Below are 21604 nucleotides of genomic sequence, written 5' to 3'. Positions count from 1 at the left end.
TTGGCTATAGCCCACTTGGATGACACTGCAGTTCACAGCTTGAAAAAGCCAAGTGCCTATAAATAGGCTAAATTTACAGGTGATTTAACAACTCCAGATTACGAATTGGAACGGAAGAGTGAGTGTATATTTTCAGAAGACAAATATTTTGTAGTAAATGTTCTAACGGAGTGAAATCCCCTCCTAGAACTGTGCCAGGAAGTTCTGCCTGATTTTTGTAATGATTTTCTGGATCAGATGTTTTCCCTGGTCTTGGAGATGGAAAATAGTTCGATGTTTCAACCACCTGGAAAGAATTAGATTCCTGTGGCTGCTTGGGCAATTGGTGATCCAGAGCAGAAACAGAATAGTTTAACAAATTAGGCTAGATGAATCCATGTTTGTACACAAGTATGGGCTCTCATAGTTATTTCAGTGCTTTGTGGCTTTTAATATGTATTACGCCCATAAAGACAAACTCGGTTTTGCCCTAACCTAGCATAGGGTTAGCATCCCATCGAAGCATTGCGAAGGCCTGAAGGGATCAGTCATCACGGTGTTGTCTGCTCTGAATTCCTTCATCAGTATCAGTCTTAGTATTTTACCCCATGATTGCAGTATCTGCTTTGATGACTTCTGATTCAACAAAAACACCTTTTTAAAACCTGTCCTAGATTTAGAGTCATCAGGGAAGCTTACCCTGTTTGCTAATTTTAAGTGATTAATTATAGTTATAAATGGATTTTATTTCTGATTCAGACTGTTTCATTTTGGTCCCCAACATGCAATCTGACAGATAATTAGCCTTCAGATACAAGCGTAACTCTTCATGATATGTTTAGAAATACCTCTCTCTTGGCTTCATTAACTTAGACATATTTAACATGGTCAACAGACAACACATTAGCACGTAAAAACATGTTTAATATCGGCTTACACTGATGCCCCCTTCACACCCCCGTGCAGCCAATCTGTTCAGAATTGCTGTTCGCTGCCTCCCGCCCCCGGGGACTGGTGCTGAACTTTGCAGCAGGACCGAAATACTCCCTGGTCAGCCGGTGGAGCCCCAGGGCTTGCTGGGGTTGGGGACTGTCGTGGTTTAGCCCCAGCCAGCAACTAAGCACCACGCAGCCGCTCGCTCACTCCCCCTACCCCGATGGGATGGGGGAGAGAATTGGAGGAGCAAGAGTGAGAAACACTCCTGGGCTGAGATAAGAACAGTTTAATAATTGGAATAAAGTCCTGGTTTCGTCTGGGATAGAGTTAATTTTCTTCCTAGCAGGAGAAGAAGCACTATTTTACCATCGGGGTAGAGGGAGTGACACGACAACAAAATAAAGTAAAATAGTAATGCTAATAGTAACAGTATAATAATGATAATAATAATAATGATATACAAAGCAAGTGATGCACAATGCAATTGCTCACCACCCGCCGACCGATACCCAGACAGTTCCCGAGCAGCGATCGCTGCTCCCTGGCCACCCCCCCCCCCAGTTTCTATACTGAGCATGACGCCATATGGTATGGAATAGCCCTTTGGCCAGTTTGGATCAACTATTCTGGCTGTGCCCCCTCCCAGCTTCTTGTGCACCTGGCAGAGCATGGGAAGCTGAAAAGTCCTTGACTAGCATAAGCAGTACTTAGCAACAACTAAAAACATCGGTGTGTTATCAGCATTCTTCTCCTACTAAATCCAAAACACAGCACTGTGCCTGCTACTAGGAAGAAAATTAACTCTATCCCAGCCGAAACCAGGACAGGGAGGGACTGCAGTTCCACACTCCTTGTCCATCTCCTTCATTCACCCTGGTTGAGTAGGCAGAAGCGCCCGGGGTTCGGGCGTGCTGCCCGTTGCCGGACCTCCAGCCTCCCGTACTGAGGGGTGCGCTCGGGGCTGAACGCGGGGCTCTCTCCGGAGCCTGGGTTCACGCTGTCGGTGCACGGCGGGCATCAGGGTCCCCAGGTAAGTGGCCTTTCCTCAGTCTCTCATCCAGCTGTAGGCCTTGAGCTTTGAATGTTCGTTCCTCTTGGTTCTGAGATAGTTGCGATGTTTTGCTGACGTCTTAAGATTAAAAACATTGTTTCTGAAATACTTACAAGTATGTCTGTTATGTTATAGGCTTTTGAGCTAGCAACTGGAGATTATTTGTTTGAACCGCACTCTGGTGAAGACTATTCCAGGGATGAAGGTATGACTCGTTTGAGATATTCTATGAGTTTCCATATATTTTCACACTCCTCTTCTTAAATTTCCAGTGAGCTTACAATGGGATTAAGTTTTGTATTTGAGTGAACTGTTCATACACATTGTTTTCAGAAGATAAATACGGTTTTTTTCTTTTTAGTTTTAAGTTCCACCACTAGCAGTGGGTGGGCAAAAACTCCCTTCTGCAGATACTCATCTACTTAACAACTGCCTGAAGGAATTAAACTGCCCTTCTTGTAAGATTGCATATGTGTGGAAACCTGATTGAGAATAACAACATTTTAGTTTAGAAAAGAAACAACATATTTGAACTTTATAGTATTTTCTCTTTATAAGAGTGACACTGGAATAATGTTTACATTGTGTATTTTTATTTGAATTAGGCAATTACTAATTTTTTTAAAATCAGAATTAACTCCTGCTTCCATCTGTATACCTGTCCATTTTCATGCTTGTTTGCTTGTAAATGCTCTTTGCAGTGGTAATGTGGGCATCATTCATTGTTCCTAAATGCTACTAATGATGCCAGAGCTGTGCTGATCCTGGAAACCTCTGCATGGATTTGCTGCAAACATTGTTGATTTGAAACTATTTCTGATTTTTTACTAATTCCAGTTTCTTTCCTCTTCTTTTTTATCCCATCCTTTCCCTGCCCCTTCCACTCCCGTATCCTTTTTTTCTCTCCCTCATAGACCATATAGCACACATCATAGAGCTGCTAGGCAATATCCCAAGGCACTTTGCTCTATCTGGAAAATATTCTCGGGAATTCTTCAATCGCAGAGGTAGTACCTCTTCTTTTTGAAAGGTGCCGTGATGCAGACAGAAGTGGAATAGCAGTTGCTGGTTGTAGCATGTCCCACTGAGGAGCATTTCCTGAAATCGCACAACAAAATTCCTTTTTGAAAAACAAAATACGCAGGAATCTGTGACAGTGACAATGTTTTTTTTTTAGCTAAACGTTCTGAAAAATTAACTATTGGTACATTTTAAATTACATAGAAAAACTTGTTTGTAGCAGCTGATACTCAAATGTCATTTTGAGAAGGAAGTTTCGCTGAAAGCATCTTTCCAAATTAGCCACTGAGCAGTGCACAGGTGTCTTTTTTACCAGGATCGATCTATTTCTGTCTGTACCGGGCCAGTGTTAGTGTGTGCATGCAATGTACTGATTAAACTGTTGTATGTTTCTGTTTTGCTGGCAATGTTCTCCAATGCAGACCACATAGCATTGATCATTGAACTGCTGGGAAAAATCCCTCGAAAATACGCTATGTTGGGGAAATATTCCAAGGAGTTTTTCACCAAAAAAGGTAACGGTATTTATGCAACACTAATTTAAAGCGTAATACTATCCAAAAGGAGAATATGTTCATTTATGGGTACTGAAGAAATATATCCGTTTAAATGGAGAGCTCTTATTAAAGAAGAATTTTTGGTGTAAACTTGGCTTTCTGAGAAAAGCCACAATTTGCAGTATTCATTTCAATATTTCATTTAAAATTCATTTTGGGATGTACTCAACAAAGTGTGGATGCTAACAAATGTCTGTGTGAATCTGTTGTCCAGTGTTCATGTAAATGTAAAGAATCAAGTGATGCATAGCTCCTAACGTGATGAGAAATCATCTGTCAACTACTGCTGATCATATCTAGTGGTCCAGCAGATGCTGCTGATAAGGAATAACCAAGGTGGGAAGGGCATAGCTGGGTGACAGACACACAGCTGCGTGCAGTCAGTCCTCACACTCTTGTAACGTCCCTGAAGAGAGAGCATGCCGAAAAGATCACTCTGACAGAGCGATGGAGGAAGCCGCTCTGCTGTGCGCTGCGCTGTCTCATCTCAAACGCTCCAAATTACCGTAATGCCCGAGCGCCACAGCCACAGGCGATGCCTTAGCTATGTTTGGCGTTGTACGGAAGTGCAATCCATCTAAAATTCAAACGCTTGTCAATTGCTATGAGAAAGCAATTAATCTGAGCAAGCGCACTGGGCCTTACAGTTCTTTTATCTTTTTGTCTTTGCTCAGGCTGCTCTTTGAGACAGGATTTGGACATGTGAGGGAATGTGGTGATGCTTCAAGTGTCTTTTGTCCCCTCCGTGTATGAGACAGCACCGTGTTGTATTGAGGGACAGCGTATGTCAGGAGCATCCTGTTAAGTGGTGGGGGAACATCTGGGGCCATTGACCGCAGCTGCCGAGCGCGCTTTCCTGCTGAACAGTGCTGCGGCTTCCCTCTTGCCTGTGACTCCACGGAGCTGAGCGCACAGCTTGCCGGCAGGGCCAGCGCCGGCCAGCCGACCAGCTGCGTGGGCACGTGGGGGGCCGGGGGGGCCGGGGCGGCGGTGCTGTGCTGTAAGAGGTTGGGGTCACGGGGCAGGCGACGGTCCAGCGATTCTTCCTCCCCTTGCATGAGAGCCGCCTGTTCTGTGCATGGGTATTTCTGGTTCAGCAGGGACCTCTGCATGCCATCGTTGCCGTAAGGAGGTTGTAATGGCGTTAAACGCAGCGCGAAGAAGGGCGACAGTGATGATCGAGGAGATAGACCGGCTGCCATATGGGGGGATTCTAGAATGCCTGGGGCTTTTTAGTGTGGAGGGGAGAAGGTTGCTGGAGGAATAATAAAGGTTTACAAAATGGGAAGGCAGTGGATAAGCTGAAACCAGAGCTGTTGTTCATCAGCACCACCGCATGAGAGCTGGGGGACACCCTGCAGAAGGGCTCCCCTGCCCTCCCTGCCTACCCCTCCCTCTCGCCACTCTCAGGCACATACGGAATTAGACCTCCCTTGCCCGGCGCCCCCTTAAAGCATACCTCATGTCCCTAAGTTTCACTTTACACCAGATGGGTTGGCATTTTCTTCTGACGTGCTAGAACCTTAAAATGACCTAACAGTTACAGAATGACGGCGGCGTTCGTGGCGCGCAGGACAGGGCGGTTTGTAAAATTCCGGAGGGTTTCACTTGCTTCCGTGAGCATCTTCCACTGCAAAGTGTCGCTGCTGTCCTCTAGGACCTGAACTTCAGTACATTCCCCCGAGGCGTGGCTCTGGGTGGGATTTAAGCACTTTAAAAGACTCCGTTCACCCGGCATACAAAATGGAAGTGCAAGTTTGCTGTGGAGGCTGTTCTGCTGAAAACAGAAAATCTCAAATGCAAGCCCAAGCTGCATTTTCAAATAATGCCAGTTATTCGACTGCCACAAGTCAGGAAAAAAACCGCTTTGTAGACTGCTCACTCATTTGAGATTTGTCCTTGAACTGAGGATACCCTTTTCCTTTCTCCTGGCCACCCCGATACTGAGAGCGTCTCTGGTGCCCCCAGGAGGGATTTGTGTTTGGTGGGCTGGCAGAGGGTGATAGGCTTCACAGCTGGCCAGCAAGCCGCAGCATTTTGTGCTCATCTGCTTGTGGCCTCAGCACTTGAGATCAGAGGCCATGTAGCGCAGGCCTGAAGCTCTTGCGAAAATTTCACGTTGCGGAGGTAAAGGTGGGCTTAGGAATCTAACTGTAGGCACCTATTTTGAAAACATCAGCCTTGGGTGAAAAGCAAGAAACCACGATTTGGGTGTTGCTTCTGTCCATAAACAAGCTCAGCCCCGGAGAGAAGGCTGAATTGTGCCACTGTAGCCACGGACACAAAGGGAAAGGTGTTATCTGCTAACGAGTTACGGGGTTGAGTCCCCTCTTCTCAGTAACTGCCTGAAGCAGTTTGTGACGTTATAAATAGGAGGGCGCATTTAAAAAAGGAAAAGCATTTGTAAGTTACTTCTTAGTCACTATAACACAGATGCTCACATACTTTTTATAGGGTCTCATCTTGATTGAGCCCAGTAATAACTCCAGTGAGTCCTTTTCTCCAGTGCCTCCATGGAAGCTATTTTGTCTGTAAAAATTATTAACATGTTTTGGGACTAAAGACTTAAAACCCTCTTGTTTTTTCTAGACGGCGGTCCCTTTTATTTTTCTTCTGGTATTTGCTAGCCCTGTTTCCTTGTGAGCTAACCCTGTGCAAGACGCCTGGCTAGGTACTGGCTTTGCCCGTTGGAAGTTGTAACAAGGAAAAGCACTGCTGCTTATTTAACATCCTGGAAAGGAAGGAGAGGGCTCTTCTTCACCTCCCTCGCTTCCAGCTACTGTACCCTGGGGCCTTACCAGCAGCTCTTGCATTAGATCTCAGGAGCGTGTTCTCAGAACATGCAGTAGCAGATTCTATCCCACTGCTGCTTCCCCAGTCCTTCACATCATCCGTTCCTTGCTGTTCAATAATCCATCCTCCTCTTGCCTGGTGACCCATCTTAAATTTGTCTTTGACCAATTTCATAGACTAGCTCTGGGTTTTTGTATTACGGTCAGCAGAGAAAGCTTTAAATAGCATCTTTCTTCTCCCCCTCCAGGTCCTTCAGAAATTTCTTTAGTAGTTTCCTTCTGACTTAACCTTCGATATTTCAGAAGGTCTGTTGCTGCCTCCACTTTGACACAGGGGTTTTACAGTTCTGATAACTCAGTTAGTCCTGTCCAGATATTTCCCGTGCGCTTCACTATCAAAAATCTAAATAAAGAGCTTCTGTTAGGAAGTTTTCACTTACTATTACATTTTTAGCATTTCTTTGAAAATTCATTTTAATGCCCTGAATACTGATGGTGTCAGACTGGTGGGCCTGTGCTTTTCATTTCTCCCTTAAATATAGGTACTGCCTTGCTGTCCTCCAACTACATGGTACAAACCTCATGAACTAGATGAAAATACATGTTGCCAGACACCTCTGTTTCCTGTGCTGCTCTCCAGCGCTTCAGGGTGGACATGAGATGGACCCACCACATTAAAATAAACTCTTTGAGTTTCTCATCTACCTCAGTTGTGTTAACTGCCTTCTACTTACCCTATTTTGATTCCATGGTCAGCATCATCATCTTTATTGAAAACTGAAGCACTGGTTTAATCCTTGGCCCCCACACAGATGATTTTTACTTTATCTCATCTTCTTAATTGCTTTTACAATCTTCACGGAATTTCTTGTGGAAAACTTCAACCTGTAGTGCTAAAATAGTTTGTTCCTCAGCAGAAAAACACTACAGAATGTTGTGCTGCCCAGGGTGTGCTGGTCTTAGCTTGGGTATTTCAGCCTCCACTTTACAGAATAAGAAGAGTGTTGAAACAGTGTGAGCTTGGCTTCCGCAGTGACACCAGGAGCCTCATCTTGCAGTCTTACTTTATACAACCTGAGGGAGGAAAGGTGCCTAAAACTATGTGATTTGAATACAAAGGTGAAGACAGTGCTGCATGGAAACACACACACTCCCCCAAAGTTAGTCTGGTTTGGTAAATGATTATGGCAACCCTTGCAACAAATGCTGCAAGCTGGACAAGCTGTGGGCGCAGCCTGGGGTGTTTTTTGTTTTGGGGGGTTTTTTGGGTTTTTTTGTTTTGGGGTTTTTTTGGGTTTTTTGGGGGGGTTTTGGGGGGTTTTTTGGGGTTGGGGGGGTGGGTTTTGGGATTTTTTGGGCTTTTTGGGGTTTCTAGCCATTTTTGCTTGCAGTCAATAACAAGTCACTATTTTCTATTGCTTTTTGGCAATACTTGAGCTTATACATTCTTATTAGAAAGTTTACTACCTGTTCTTGTTAGCAGTCACCAACCAATACATGCTTTTGGAAACCTTCAAAAGGGTAAGATTTGTGGCACTTAAATTTCAGAGTTGCACAAAGATTTTCAAGGGCTGAGAGTGATCCTGGAAATGAATACGCTTCTCCAAGACGTGCTGTCCTTTCTACGCATTCGGGCCGTGGGTCGGTATGGGCCCAAGCAGAGCATTTGTTTGTTTGAGTCGCGGGTGCTGATGGGACAGAGCTGTACCGTAGGTGTACAGACACAGACGGGCAGGATAGGCCTCGGCTTTCACTCCTCTCTATTTCGGCACCCCTCCTACCCTCCTAGGTGGAAAGAGGACAGCGGCCCAGCTGTGGGCCGCACGTCTTGACTTTCATTACCAGCAGATCTCTCTCTTGCGAGTGACCAATCGTTTGCACGCTTGCTCTTTTGGGGTCTTTACGATGGCACCCGGAGAGCTGCTTTTACAGGTGTTGCACCCTGCCTAGAACCTTCTGCTGTGGCCTGAGGTAGCAGAAGCGTGTCCCGCTGGGCCTGTGGCAGTTTTAATCTGTTACGTTCGGATGCTCAGGCTCTCGGGGGCAGCCTGAAGACACGGGTTTCTTCTCCTGAACTTGTGCAGCCACAGGGATGTACAGAAACTCAGACCTGCCAGCTGCTGTCCGATGGGCGTTTAATGGGCAGTAGATTACAGCCAGGGACAACAGTCGCGTTGCCAAACCGCTTTGCTTAAAAATAGCATGGCCTGCGTGCCCCCATGCCGGGTGGTGTGATGTGCTTGTCAGGCTACGGGCGAGTCACGTTCAGCTTCCCGTTTTGGGTGAGAGCCCGTCGCCCTCCTCAGCAGTTCAGGGGACACGGCAGAATAGCCGCAGGGGTCTCTGAAGTGATTTTTGTAGGGTGACGTGGAGGCTCTCTGGCTCAGATCCGTGCCTGGGAAGAAGGGAGACGGCAGTGGAGGAGCAGGGAGCAGCCAGATGAGTCTGTCTTCGCCATCACACCAGACGAGCTGTGGATAGACCTGGATACTACTGCTGGCTTGAATGGCAGAAGGGTTCTTGCCTCCTTCGTGTGTTCCGGTCTGAAATGTTGCCAGGTTGGCCGTGTGCCCCCTCTTCAGGGAACTCAGATCCTGCAGCTGCTGCCACCGCTTGCGCTGGTGGTGGGTGGAAGGAGACCTAGGCAGCAGCAGGAGCTCCCTTCCCGGAGGGGCTCGGACCCAGCCTCTGGGGCGTGGAGCAGAATCTCCGCGTGCCAAACCTCTGTGCTGGGCTTGCTTTGCGATGGATCGCTGCTCCGTCGGCACACGCCACGTAGCGAGGCGGTGACCTGTGTCGCCCAGACCTCCATCTTGCGATCGGAGCGGTTTTCATAAGGTTTGGGTTCGCTGGCTGACTAAGAAGGAAAGGCCTGCGGCGTTCTTTGCGTGAGCGTGCGTGTGAACGCATGCCTTTGTGTGCGGGAGACGGAGCGAAGACAGCAGGAAAACCAGAAATGATGCGTACGGCAGAGTCCAGGTGTAACTTACAGTTTGCTGTAGGAACGATTTCTTGGTTTTGACATTGGACAGACTCATCTCCTTCGAGGACCTCAAGCAAGCTTGCAATGTGCCGCCCTGCCTAAATAATGATTCTCAGCCTGGTCAAGGTGCTGTGAATGCAGAGTGGGAGAAAAATGAAACGGGGAGTGGTCGCTGACAGGGATAACGAGGTATTTGTCTAATGCCAGTAATATTTGTGTTTGCAGGAGAACTCCGACACATTACCAAGCTGAAACCTTGGAGTCTTTTTGATGTGCTTGTGGAGAAGTATGGTTGGCCTCATGAAGATGCTGCACAGTTTACAGATTTCCTGATCCCCATGCTAGAAATGGTCCCAGAAAAACGTGCTTCAGCTGGAGAATGCCTCAGGCATCCGTGGCTGAATTCTTAGCAGAATCTCCCAGTGGTAAAAAAAAAAAAAAAAAAAAAAAAAAAAAGAAAAAAAAAAGCAAGCCAGCAACCACTTTCCAATGCATCGGACCTAAATGGTGACTGTCACAAGTTCTTTAGCAGGATCACACGTGAGCTGGCTTCAATCCTCAGACCTTTATTTTGCTTGAGGTACTGTTTGACATTTTGCTTTTTGTGCACTGTGTTCTTGGGGAAGGGTAGTCTTTTTGTCTTCAGCTAGTAGTTTACTCACCCACTTTCTTCAGAAAACACTTAACGTGTCTTTAAGCATTGTTTCTTGTGTTGTGTGGCATTCAGATGTCAGATTTTTGAACAAAGGAAACTTCCCCCCATGTGTTTTGGCAAGTTTTGTAACTATTTATGAAAAAAAAAATATTTTAGCTGATGCATATTATATAATTTACGAGCGTAAGAAATTTATCAAGTCAGAACTGAGTTACGGCAAGGAATTGTACAATTTTATCTTCTGGCAAAGGGACGTCATTCTTGTATTATAGTGTATGTAAATGCACCCTGTAAATGTTTATTGCCATTTAAATATGGGACTGGGGACTCAATTTCAGAGTAAAGCGACTAAGTTTTAGAGAGCTTTATAGCAAACCAATTGCATGTAGTGGACTTTAAACTGCTTTAAAGGAATTGCGTAAACTTTCTATTCTGTAGCAGTTCCCGTTCATTGGATTTTAAACAAGGTGGCTCTGGTTTACAGGATTTCATTCCCCAAACGGCACTTTAAAGGAAGGCTAGACTTCTTTCTAATAAAGTATGCATTATCATTTAGCACTCCCTTTTAGAACTTTTGCCTATTTTAAGTGCTTTTAAGAAAAGAAAAATAGCAATTTCCCTTACAATGTGATAGTGAAGACATGGTACCATATGGTGTTGCCTTTTTATAAGCACTGTAAGTTGTACTATACCTTAAAGGAAAAAAAAAAAAAATTAAAAGCCGAGCATGAGAACCACTCTCTGTGTAGAATTACTGATCTTTTATAATAACAGTGTGTGCTTGGAATCAGTTAAGGGAGGATATAGCTGCAAATATTTACAGTGCAGCGGGTAAAATAATCCGAGAAGCAAGATCATGCTCATTCCATTCATAGCTTTACATGTTTCTAAAACAAATTGCACTAGCTTTATTTTTTTCCCATAACTAGACATACGATTACCAGTCGCAAGTTGCACGCAAGGATTACGTGTTTCCTAGGAAAAAAAAAAAAAAAAAAAAGCTGCATAGGCTGAAGCTTATAGGCAATACAGATTTTAGAATGTACAGTACAGAGGTGTGTTTCGGCCTCTTTTAGAAGTCAGTGGGATGAATGTAAGCTTACTTCCGGTCTTCATGTAACTACGGTGCCACTTTCTCTTGACTCTGTCCATATGAAATTTATTCACATGCCTTTGCAATAACTAGATTGTGAGAAGATCGCCCCATGCTGTAACAATAACCAGTTGTTTGAGGTGCTTGCAGTTGTCTAATTAAAGTGTTTTGTTTTTTCAGAGAGTGTGCTGGTCATTGGAATCTTTGCTAGCCCTGACTCCAACCCTTTGTTTGCTCGAGGCCGTGTCATGGGGGGCGGCGGGGGGCTGTGGAAAGCAGCTTGCTGTGTTAAGGTGCAAAGCAAAGCAGGTCACTGAAGGGCAGGGCGGCTGCCAGGTGAAACATGATAAAACCGAGAACGGGTGTTTCACAGGTGGTGTTTAACGACTATAAACAAGGAAACGATTACCCTGTCCCCCACATGCCAGTGCAGCCGCTCACCCAAAAAAGAAGCTGCGAAGCCACGGCAGAGTGCGTACGCACGGCTCGGGAGCGACACGGCCACGTGCCGAGGCCCCGCCGGCAGCCGGTCTCAGGATGGCGCGCCTTCAGCTGCCGCTCCCCAGGCGCTTTGAACGGCCACGAGGACGACACCCGTGAGAAGGGCGATGCCGCAGCGGCTCCAGGGTGAGGTAAAAATCACGTTCGGCTTCGCACCCACACCAGCTGCTGGTGGCAGTGCCCAGGCGCTGCAGCTCATGAGAAGCTCGAAGGCGCAGGGGATGCGGCGGGTGACAAAGCGCCAGTCCAGCCGCGTGAGGTGAGTCCCGGTGCAGCGCCGGCGTGCCTCTGCCCTCGGCTTGGCCGTGGTGACACCGCACGACGTGGGGAGCCCCGCGTAGCGCCCGTCCTGCTCCGCAACCCAGCGCGTCAGCTCCTTGCGCTGCTCCGAGACTGCACCACGTACAGCATCTCTTACACGCACTATTTCAGATGAGACAACGACCTACGTGGAAGAGGGTCAGGACCGCCAGATTTGAACTTGAGGCTACAGATGGCGTGGATTTTTTTTCAAAATCGGTGTCTGAGCAGTAGAACGGGGTGGGTTGGGCTGGTGTTTCTGCTGTTGATGGCCTAATCCTGTTCTACTGCATGCTACTGCAAAACACAGCATATTCCACACAATGTGTTTCGCATAGCCAATTTTTACTAATTTTTTTTTTTTAGTAATTAATAGACAAATTACAATTTAAAGTAGCCCCCATTTTTTTTCTGCATGCTAAGAAGAACTGCCACTTTTTTTCAGTGCGTAGGAACAGCCGCTTGCCCTCCTATCCCATTTCAGGTTTTCACGCACACCGGTTTTCTTCTCTGGTTCTGAGGTAGAGCCTTCAAGCTGTACAGTCCCGTTACGTGAGCAGAACTTAGAGCGGTCACTGCCGAGACGCAAGGACGCTGTCGCACACCAATTACAGCGCGACACCGCACCCGGTAAGTGCAACAGCACCACCCCAGCTGCCGCTCCTCAGCAGCGGGAACGAGCGACTTCCTTGGATAAAAAGAAACCCTGCTGCCTCCTTCCCAACCTTCTGCACCCCACAGTGGCACCGCTGGCCCAGCAGCTGGTGAGGGGATCTCTGCAGGGGGTGGGCAGCGATGAGGAAGGCTGCATCGCAAGTACTGGTCAGCTTATTTTTAAACTTTCTGGCAAATGTGACGAGGTCTCGGTCCCCCCCGCTGCGCTCAGAGGAGGGCCTGCAGAGCCGCTGCAGGAGGAAAGGGGCGCGTGGTGCTGTGGTCTGCAACCATGGAACTGCCCCTCAGGTGGGGCATGCAGGGCGAACAGGCACTGCAGCAGGTGCACCCCTTCCATGCACCCACCCCAGACCCTGCTGTGCTTCGAGGGGCTTTTCCTACCCTCTAGGCTCAGCAGGAGAAACACCCCCCCAGGCAGCTGCACATCTGTCCGTGCAGCTGGAAGCCGCAGGGAAGCAAACAGCCTCCTGGGGGCCTGGGTTTTATGTGCATCAGGCCCCTTCCCTGAAGACCCCCCCACCCTTCCAGGACAAGGAGTTAAAACTGACAGAGTTGTGATTTATTAACATGAATTAAAATGCCCAACCAGTGCTGCAATGTGACAGTATATTAAAAAAAAAAAATTAAAGATCATATACTGTACTACTTCCACAAAGATCACACTTCTTTCTTTTGCAAAAAAGACTTATTATATACAATACTATATCAAATGAAAGCAGCTTTAAGCAATTTTACAAGCAAAAGAAATACAGTATTTACAGCACTCGTCAGAGACATTAGAAACAGTCTATACATTAAATTACATTTTCTGCAAATAACTGATGAAACAAAAAGCCATGTCCACACCAAAACTATAAAAATTTGTATTGCATTGTTTCCTATCTCTATGCACACGAAGAACTGTTGACAGAAGAAAATGAAAAAAAAAAAAAAAAAAAAAGATCGTTAGTGCCATCACTTAGCCTGTGTACTTATTTAATTACATATGTATAAAAGTAATATAGAAAACATTCACTAAATGAATTTAACTGCAACAATAAAATTTTAAAGATTATGCAGCATCAAACCTACTGCCAGAAAAAACAGCTGGAATGTTCACTTACAAAATAAAAAGAAATACCTAATACTGGCTTAACAGCACGTTTTCAGGAATTTTAAAAAGCAAAAAATGGAAAGAATACAACGAGAGAGCACTGGTGTTTGCTTTTATACAAAGTATCATGTACAAGCTTTAAAAAGTACCTTGAATAGGTACATATGAAATATACACAGTTTATATTACAGGACATTTTAAAAATGCTTAGAATTAAAGGGATGGGTTTTAATGCCACCCTGAGCCATGGTAATTGTTCTGAAAAGTGGGCGGCACCTGTGCTCTGTGAATGGGGATCTGTCCAGGCACGGGGGACGCCTGCTGCGGCCCTTGCACGCCGTGGGGGAGGGCTACGGAGCCAGGGTGGGGGCAGAACCCTGACGCGGCGGGCGTCGCGATACTGTTTGGTCCTTGAGGTTGGATGTGAGGACCCTGACCGGGGAGCGGGCAATGAGGTCCTGTTCCAGCAGGCTGATGTTGAGGGCCAGGTCCTAACGTTGTGTGGTGGGGGGCTTGCGAGGAGTAGGAGGACACGCTCGTGTGAGCGTTTGAAGGAAAATGGGGGGGTCCCTGGTGAGACGGGTGGTGTAACCCTTGTGCTGATGCTGGGTGGTGCCCCGAGCCCAGAACGGTGGAGGGGGGGGGGTGGCGGGGGGGGCGGCGCAGGGTTGACAACGTGCTGGTGTTGTGCTTGCAAACCTTGGTGTCCCGTTGAAGGATGGGGAGGTTGGTGGTGGGGGAGAGGACCTGGCGGCGGAGGCGGCGGCGGCAAATGGTGACCGGCGGCCTGAGAATGAATGTGCGATCCAGGAGCTACTGCCACGGCGTGAACTGGACCGACGACATGTGCTACAGAGTGCTGCTGATGAGTACTTTGCTGCGGTACGAGGTGAGGTCCTGGAGCAGGTGGTGGCGGAGGAGGAGGTGGAGCAGCGGACGCCGATGCCTGGTGATGAATACTGGGGTTCTGTGACGGCAGAAAATGCCCTGCAGCGACATGGTGTCCTGGCACCGTTTGCTGACCCGCGGTGCCAGGAAGTGCTTGATTTGGTCCAGATGAAAACACAGTCTGTTGGGGTATGCTGCCCTTCAGCTGACTGTAACTCTGAAAGTTTCCAGAGGGCTGCTGGTTTTGATAGTAAGTAGAAGACGGGGGTGGCGGGGGTGGGGGAGGCGGTGCACTGCTGTTCAAATTTTGTTGGTTAAACTGGCTGTAAGAAGCAGAAGATTGTCCTGAAGTTGTCTGAGTAAAGAGGGGTCCGCTAGCCGGCTGCTGATTACTAGGCTGAAGGGTTGGTGCTGCCGGGTAGAAGTTTCGGTGCGTTTCCCTCTGGGGCGTCCCAACTTGAGGTGACTGCGGATGGTGAGGTCTGTACGGAGATCCCAACTGCTGCGAGTGAGGCTTTGGTGAAAGGTAACCGTGCTGCACAGGCGCGTGAGGGGTAGACGGCTTCGGAGGGTTTTCTACGTGAGGCGAAGGGGGGCAATGCTTCAAGGGTGCGGAAGGCAGCTTCTGTGAATGTGAAAGTTGCTCAGCAGAACTGCGCAGATGTGATTGAGATGGGTGGGTTTTTGAAAGTGCTTGGACGTTGTTTGTCAGCTGTTTTTGCTGCAGCTCGGATTTTGGGTGATTCGCACATTCGGCCTCGGGTGCATTAGCCGCAGTTTCCCAGTGCGAATCTGGTTTTGTGGGTGTTTTCCCAAGTGACTGTGTTGAAACTACAGGACTCGGTGAAGAGGGCTAGAATGAAAGAAAGTCAGTCAGCGCAAACATTCAAAATATTCAACTACGCATGTGTTAGAACAAAAAGAACTTTTCAGAATACTGTTTTCTCCCCCTGATGGTGAAAAAAATGCGTTGAGGCACAGGACATGTATTTGGTGTAAGAAAAACAACAGCAGTAGAAAGCTTAAACCGAGCACGATGCTTTTTTTAGCAAGTGTGTATCAATTGTTCTTGAGAGTCAAAGACTAGCAAGTGTATTTTGAAGTAGGAACAGAAATATGACCCATCAGGTCAGAGTCAGAATCTGCCACTTGTTAAAAGTTTGAGATTCCTGAGTCTGAATGAAGTAATTCCAGACAAGACCATTTACAAAAATAAAGCCATTTTTAGAGTGAGTTAACATTTTAAAACTGGCACAGTGCAAGCAAACAGACTAAACATTACAACCTGGATTCCTGCATTTAATACTGTACAGGCAGCTACTCAACATCCCTCTCCGTATCAGTGCCTCTACCGACAAACAGTGCCAAACCCTGACACGGCAGGAGCAAACTCCTGTTACGGCGAGACGTACGTAAATCACGTTACTACTGGCAGTTCTGACTGCCAGTTCTTCGGCATTCAACCTGCAGAACTGCGGCAGTACTGAATCCACTGATACGATCTCTTTTGTGTCTACAGAATGCAGGATCATATATAAATAGGTATAGCTACTGAAAAAATAGAAAATAAACCAACTTTTTAGCATGTATGGACTACCACAAATATTGTCATAAATGTTTACTAATATTAAATTATTGCACAGATAGGTTACATACATGCATGTTCATCTAAGCAGTAAATCATGAAACAATTAATCTTTAAAAAATATTAGAGATGGATGTACGTATTCATATGCGTATTATACAACACACATGAACATATATGCACCTGTATACACCGTGCATTACCTTGCTTGCTTTTGACGGACTCTTACAAGTCTTTTGTGAAGTATCTGGGGACGGACATTCAGAAGTAGGCTCTGGATTTTCAGGATCAGGTTCTACAGACATAGAGATAAATATAAAAGTGGGAAAATCAAGTCGCTTGCAAAGATCGCTAAGCACTTTATATTTGACTTTTAAAAAGAGCTATTAAAGTTGTTGTAAGAGACTATTCAATATGACAAGTGTCACACAAGGTCATCTGCTTACTGACCTTCCATAAATTCAGTGAAAGAAGGGACCTTAAGCTGCAACTGGGAAATGAGATTTGAATGAGATGAAGGTGGAGACTGAACATGAGACGGTGAGCATGGACTACAGGGTGACTCTCCCCCTACAGATGAAGCAGACCCAAACATAGTATTAGAATGACTGCAGACTACCATGGGGGAACTGGTTAGATTTATCTACCTTCGACATGATAAATCAACTCACCACTGTCCTTGTCTTTCCTATGATCACTGAGAAGTAAAGCTCGCTGATAACTTCGTTCTCTCACTTGTTCCACAGAGGTTGATGCAGTCCTGGAAGAAAGAGAAGCACATTTTAAATTCCACGGACCAAAATTTAGGACAATGTCTATGCAAATACTGGGTCAGAAAAAGTTTACCATGTTGACTCCATCTAAAAGCCAAATACCTGGTTGTACACAAGGAAGGTTCATTTGTTAAGTATTTTGTATCTATTTTCTCCCAGTTAAAATATACCAATTTCCTGCAACCGTGTTACATTACAAGAACTGACAATTCCTCTTAATACGGAAACATCATCTGTAGATCTGTGGGTTGTTTCTTTCTTTTTCTAAACACTTGAAAAGTCAAAAATTACACTTCAAAAAAATAAAGGTTGCAGGCACTGCTTCACAGTCTCCATTTGTAGAAAACTGTCTTCTTCCAAAGCTGGAAATAGCCTTTTTTGTTTTTTTTAAATAAAGAATTTGCTCTTTAATAGTGGATCCCACAAACATATCTCTGTTTAAGCTTCTACATTTAACTTGCCAGATAGTGGGTATGAAATGAGAGTCGTATCTTCCCTCTCAGAATCAATTACATCTGACAATCACAATCTGATCAAGAACAACATAAATGACGGCACTCTACAAAACTCGATTTTTCTTTCAGGCAAGAACGTACAGCATTACAATACTGTTGTACTAAAATAAATTTTGGTGCTGTCTGCAGGATTACTGCAAAAACTTACAAACATTCTTCCCTGTTTAGCCCGTTGTCCACATTCTTTGCTTACAATATAGTATGCTAGTTTCTGCACACTGAACTTACAGTCCCTTTTCAGTGAAACTTTGAAGACTGCACTTATGTCCTCCCTTCAACAGGCTCTGCAAAATCCTTCTACTCTGGAATAGCTGGAGCATCTGAGCAGAAGGATGTTCAACTCCTCAGCCCATGTTCATCCCCAACTCTGTTAGGCCTTCACTACAGCATAAAGAACACCTGCAGGGTTTATTTTGTGCTAGTAACATTTTGGAGACAGCTTCACCACAGTTGACCATCTACCTTAAGGCTACCAAAAATCTGGTGGAAAGATGTTGTGTAATATTTATACAGACTGAAGTCGTTCTATCTCATCCCCCTTCACACTGTATCTCTCCCCAGGATTTTTGGTTGTCAGAGTATCTGGCATGGCATCCAAGAGAACATATGGTCTGCACACAGGGGAACCATTTAATGATCATAAACAACGATGCAAGTATCAGCACACGCTCTATACCTGAGCAGAAGGAACCATTAGGCAGACTGCACACAGCCCTGCACATTGCACTTAAGCAACAGCAAACGCCACAAACACACTCCAGCCAAATCACTGAAAAAGAGACTTCCTAAAGTCTTCTAGAAACTTTTGCTAATCAATACAGATTACTCTCCTGTTCCACCCTTCTTCCCTACAGTACTTTTGGAAAATTTGGAGATTTAAGATGAAGAATATCCTCCTTGGCCCACAGATGAAGCAGTGGAGATACAAGGACATGAGTGCAGAGCCAAGGTCATGCTGAGAATCCGACTCAAAACCCTCACAGCCATTACAGCTGTGATGATTACACATCCTACTGCTGCTCCCTCCTCCCCCCTTAGCAAGCACATGCAGCCCAACTCGTGCAGTGGTGGAAGGAGCACACCTACTTACTGATGCCAACTGTACTTTACCTACGCAATTTTATAATCTACAGAACTAGGCAACTTGTCCTGCTCAAACCAATACCTATTTTGCTCTCAGAAAATAAAAAAGCAAAGCAGAAAGAAAATAAGTTAACCTATATCTTATGGGTAATTTTCATATATTCTAATGTTTATGAGGTATCTGCTATATTTCTGAGGAAAGAGGTAACACAACTCTTTACTAATCTGAAAAAAGGGCTTCTAATCAGTCATCTGAAACCGCACCCTTATCAAAGAAAACTAGGTTTCAAATAGAAAAGACTTAGAATTAAGTAAATAATTCTTCAGCACTTTATTCCTATAGTTTTGTGGCTTACCACTGAACTTCTGGTTCATTCTTCTCACTGGAAGAAGATTCCTTAATTGCACAGTTGTTGCCAATGTCTTCTGGAGCTGCATTATAAACAGTAGTTGGCAGTGGTAAAGGCAGGCTTGCAGCGTTATCAGTTTGCTCCCCATTTTCACCACTGTTGTTATACCCATCGTTAGCACCGTTGTTACTACTTATATTTCCTCCACCAGCAGCATGAGGAGATACAGTAACCAAGGGGAAGTTTTCTGTCTTTGAGCCACTTTTTCTAGCTTCTCGTTGTCTCTTACGGTATTCTAATAAGGATACCTATGGAGAAAAGAACAAAAAAAAAAAAAAAAAAAACACACCACAAACCAAAACAAACATTAGAAGGGAAGTTTACTTGTTTCCTTCCTGACACTTTCAATTAGTTATTCTTTCAGTAAGACATACCATTTACTTGGTTCTAAAAGAAAATGGGGACAGATTAATTGAAGGTATTTCACCACATCTGCAGTGAATTTACAGAGTACTGACCAACTAATGACTATAAGGACGATGTAAAGAAAAGCTTCTGTCAAGAGAAGGAAGTATGCGTTTTGCCTCAGGGAAGAAGCAGAAGATGATGCAGATCAGCAAAATATTCGCTGCTGAAGTCAATACTGTTGGTTGAAGCTACAAGGGACTTCACAGTTTTTCCTGGAACTGCAGCATTAGAAAGAATCTGCTGATACAGTAAAGCTAATTTTAAAGAGATGTCACATCCTGCTCTCAGTCTGATCCCCTCAATAGGAAAAACCCACCACGCTTCTGCTTCACTCCACTGCATAAATCAAAGGATTCTCTAAGCTCTGCACACATTTTTCTTAACATACAGAATTTGCAACTTAAACTTTCATTCTTTTCCCAGTTTATTTTGAATTTGTGTCTTTACTGCACTCTAAAAGAGGCTAATTAAGAACGTACTTTAATGCTAAATTCCAAGTAAAGTTTATTACCAAAAAATGATGACACATGAAGGGAAAAGTGGTTTCTACTTTATATGTATATAAAATCACAACACAGAAGCTTCTATAGAAAAGAAAACCGTTTATATGTTAGTAAGTTACCCTGAGTGAGAAAAATAAATTTTCAAATGTTTTCACCATGTATCTTCAGGATTTGAAGCAGAAAGCTGAAATACTGACCTTCAGACCTGCTTAAATTCCGTAAAGGAAACTAGTTTGGTGGAAATGACAATGTCTTTACACCTTTTCTTTTAGTTATCAGCAACCTACTCTGAACCATATAGCATCCAGAACAAGAAACTGAAGAGCAATAATGAAAAAAATTCATGTTTAACTGGCTTAGTCCTCAATAAAAGTGGACATCCATTTCTACACAGAGAGAGAAACCAAGGCAGCCTGCTTGGTTTGCAGTCCCAGGGGTTTTTTTGTTTGTTTTTAAACAGTTCTATCCATTAAAGACTCACCTATATGTCAGGGTAAGAACAGTTAAAAATACTTGATTTTTTGTAAAATAAAGTTTAGATTAAGAACTGATCTTGCTTTGAAATGATTTATATAATTTCCACATCACATGACTGGGATCCCTGGAAGAATATTGCTTTAAAGAAAGCTTAAGTGTTAAGAATGGATGAAATCTATGCAGTGTGGCCGCTACATACAGGACCGTATCAAAATGGGATGAACTTGTCCAGTGGTGAGAGAAGAGGAGCGAACACTGACAGAAATGCTGAAATATGGAAAAACCTCCTTTAACAACTGCATAAGGACATTCATGTCTTATGTGATCCTAAGGAAAGGCTTCTATTACTCTCCTACAAAATTCCTGAATTCTCACCTCAGGTGAGATTCACCCCCCTTTTTACACTGTAGAAGACTGCCTTTTTTCCTATGTCCTTGGAAAGCCTAAAACCCATTCTTTCAGGGGTGCAGCTACAATTTTCTCTGGTTGTTTCTTCAAACTGAGACTGAATCCAGGGGGTGGGGAGGTGTGTATGAGGGGGAAGCCACACCTTTTTTCATTTAGGGATTAGCATAGCAAAAGCCCTCAGCAATAACAACCTGGAAGAATCCTTGTCAGCAAGAGAAAGGGGGAAGGTCACTGAAGCACTGAGTGTTGCTGGGATTTAAAAAGAAATTAATTTAACCTTCAGACAAAGAAGAATGTGAAGCTACAGAAATTTTGGCTGCTTTTATGTTTTTTTGGCTTTGCCAAAACAGTAGGGTTACAGTAACACACATGGGATCTAGAAAATTACCAGGACCAGGTAAGAGCAGAGCTCCTACTATCTTGCTTCAGTTACGTCTCAGTTTGAAGCAAAGTAAACAAAAATCCAGTTCTGATGGAGAACTTCTGAAGGAAGAATTGTGAGTGCTCCCTAGCAGGATGCCCTCAGAGCAGAGGAGCAGGCATGTACAAGGGGGTACGATGGGACCAAAAAACCAGAACCCACTGTGCACACACATACACACACAGAGTATGCCCCCACCCCCTTGACCATTACTTCCATAAAGAAAAGAAAGCACATCTTTCAAACAAGAAAGATTACTACAGTCTGGTATGAGACAGAACTAGCAAGCTGCTGTGTTGGAGACTGTTACCTCCCACGTTTGTCATCCTTTCTGCAAGGAGCAAAGGGAGCCTAACAGCCTGACAGTAAAGTGCAAAGACAGTTATGCAGGGTAACTTCCAATTCTGGTTCGAGCTGCCCATGACCACACAACTTACCTACAAGAACTGTTTCATGAGAGTAGCAAATTTAGATTGTGCTTATTTTCCAAACACAGTA

At 44.9% G+C, this 21604-nt stretch overlaps 2 protein-coding genes across 3 annotated transcripts in view; one reads left to right on the top strand and one right to left on the bottom strand.

The window, feature by feature from the left end:
- The window catches only part of SRPK2 (SRSF protein kinase 2), a 156783-nt gene extending 147038 nt beyond the window's left edge, over positions 1-9745 (top strand). Inside the window, exons 14-17 of one of the 2 annotated variants that reach the window (XM_075712663.1) lie at positions 2102-2171; positions 2881-2973; positions 3409-3501; positions 9544-9745. In XM_075712663.1, coding sequence (XP_075568778.1) covers positions 2102-2171; positions 2881-2973; positions 3409-3501; positions 9544-9728 — 441 coding nt within the window. In that variant the 3' untranslated portion in view covers positions 9729-9745. The remainder of the gene's footprint in view (positions 1-2101; positions 2172-2880; positions 2974-3408; positions 3502-9543) is intronic. The other variant, XM_075712671.1, reaches the window with a different exon arrangement.
- A 4069-nt stretch (positions 9746-13814) lies between these two features.
- The window catches only part of KMT2E (lysine methyltransferase 2E (inactive)), a 61760-nt gene continuing 53970 nt past the window's right edge, over positions 13815-21604 (bottom strand). The window contains 6 exon segments of the mRNA XM_075712542.1: positions 13815-14281; positions 14283-15376; positions 16312-16403; positions 16559-16678; positions 16780-16868; positions 18836-19137. Of these exon segments, the coding sequence (XP_075568657.1) occupies positions 13864-14281; positions 14283-15376; positions 16312-16403; positions 16559-16678; positions 16780-16868; positions 18836-19137 (2115 nt within the window). The 3' untranslated portion in view covers positions 13815-13863.

Source organism: Pelecanus crispus, chromosome 1 (genome assembly GCF_030463565.1).
Source record: "Pelecanus crispus isolate bPelCri1 chromosome 1, bPelCri1.pri, whole genome shotgun sequence".
NCBI classification, from domain to species: domain Eukaryota; kingdom Metazoa; phylum Chordata; class Aves; order Pelecaniformes; family Pelecanidae; genus Pelecanus; species Pelecanus crispus.
The sequence above is the reverse complement of the archived record's forward strand: the minus strand, read 5'-3'. Positions and strand labels throughout refer to the sequence as shown.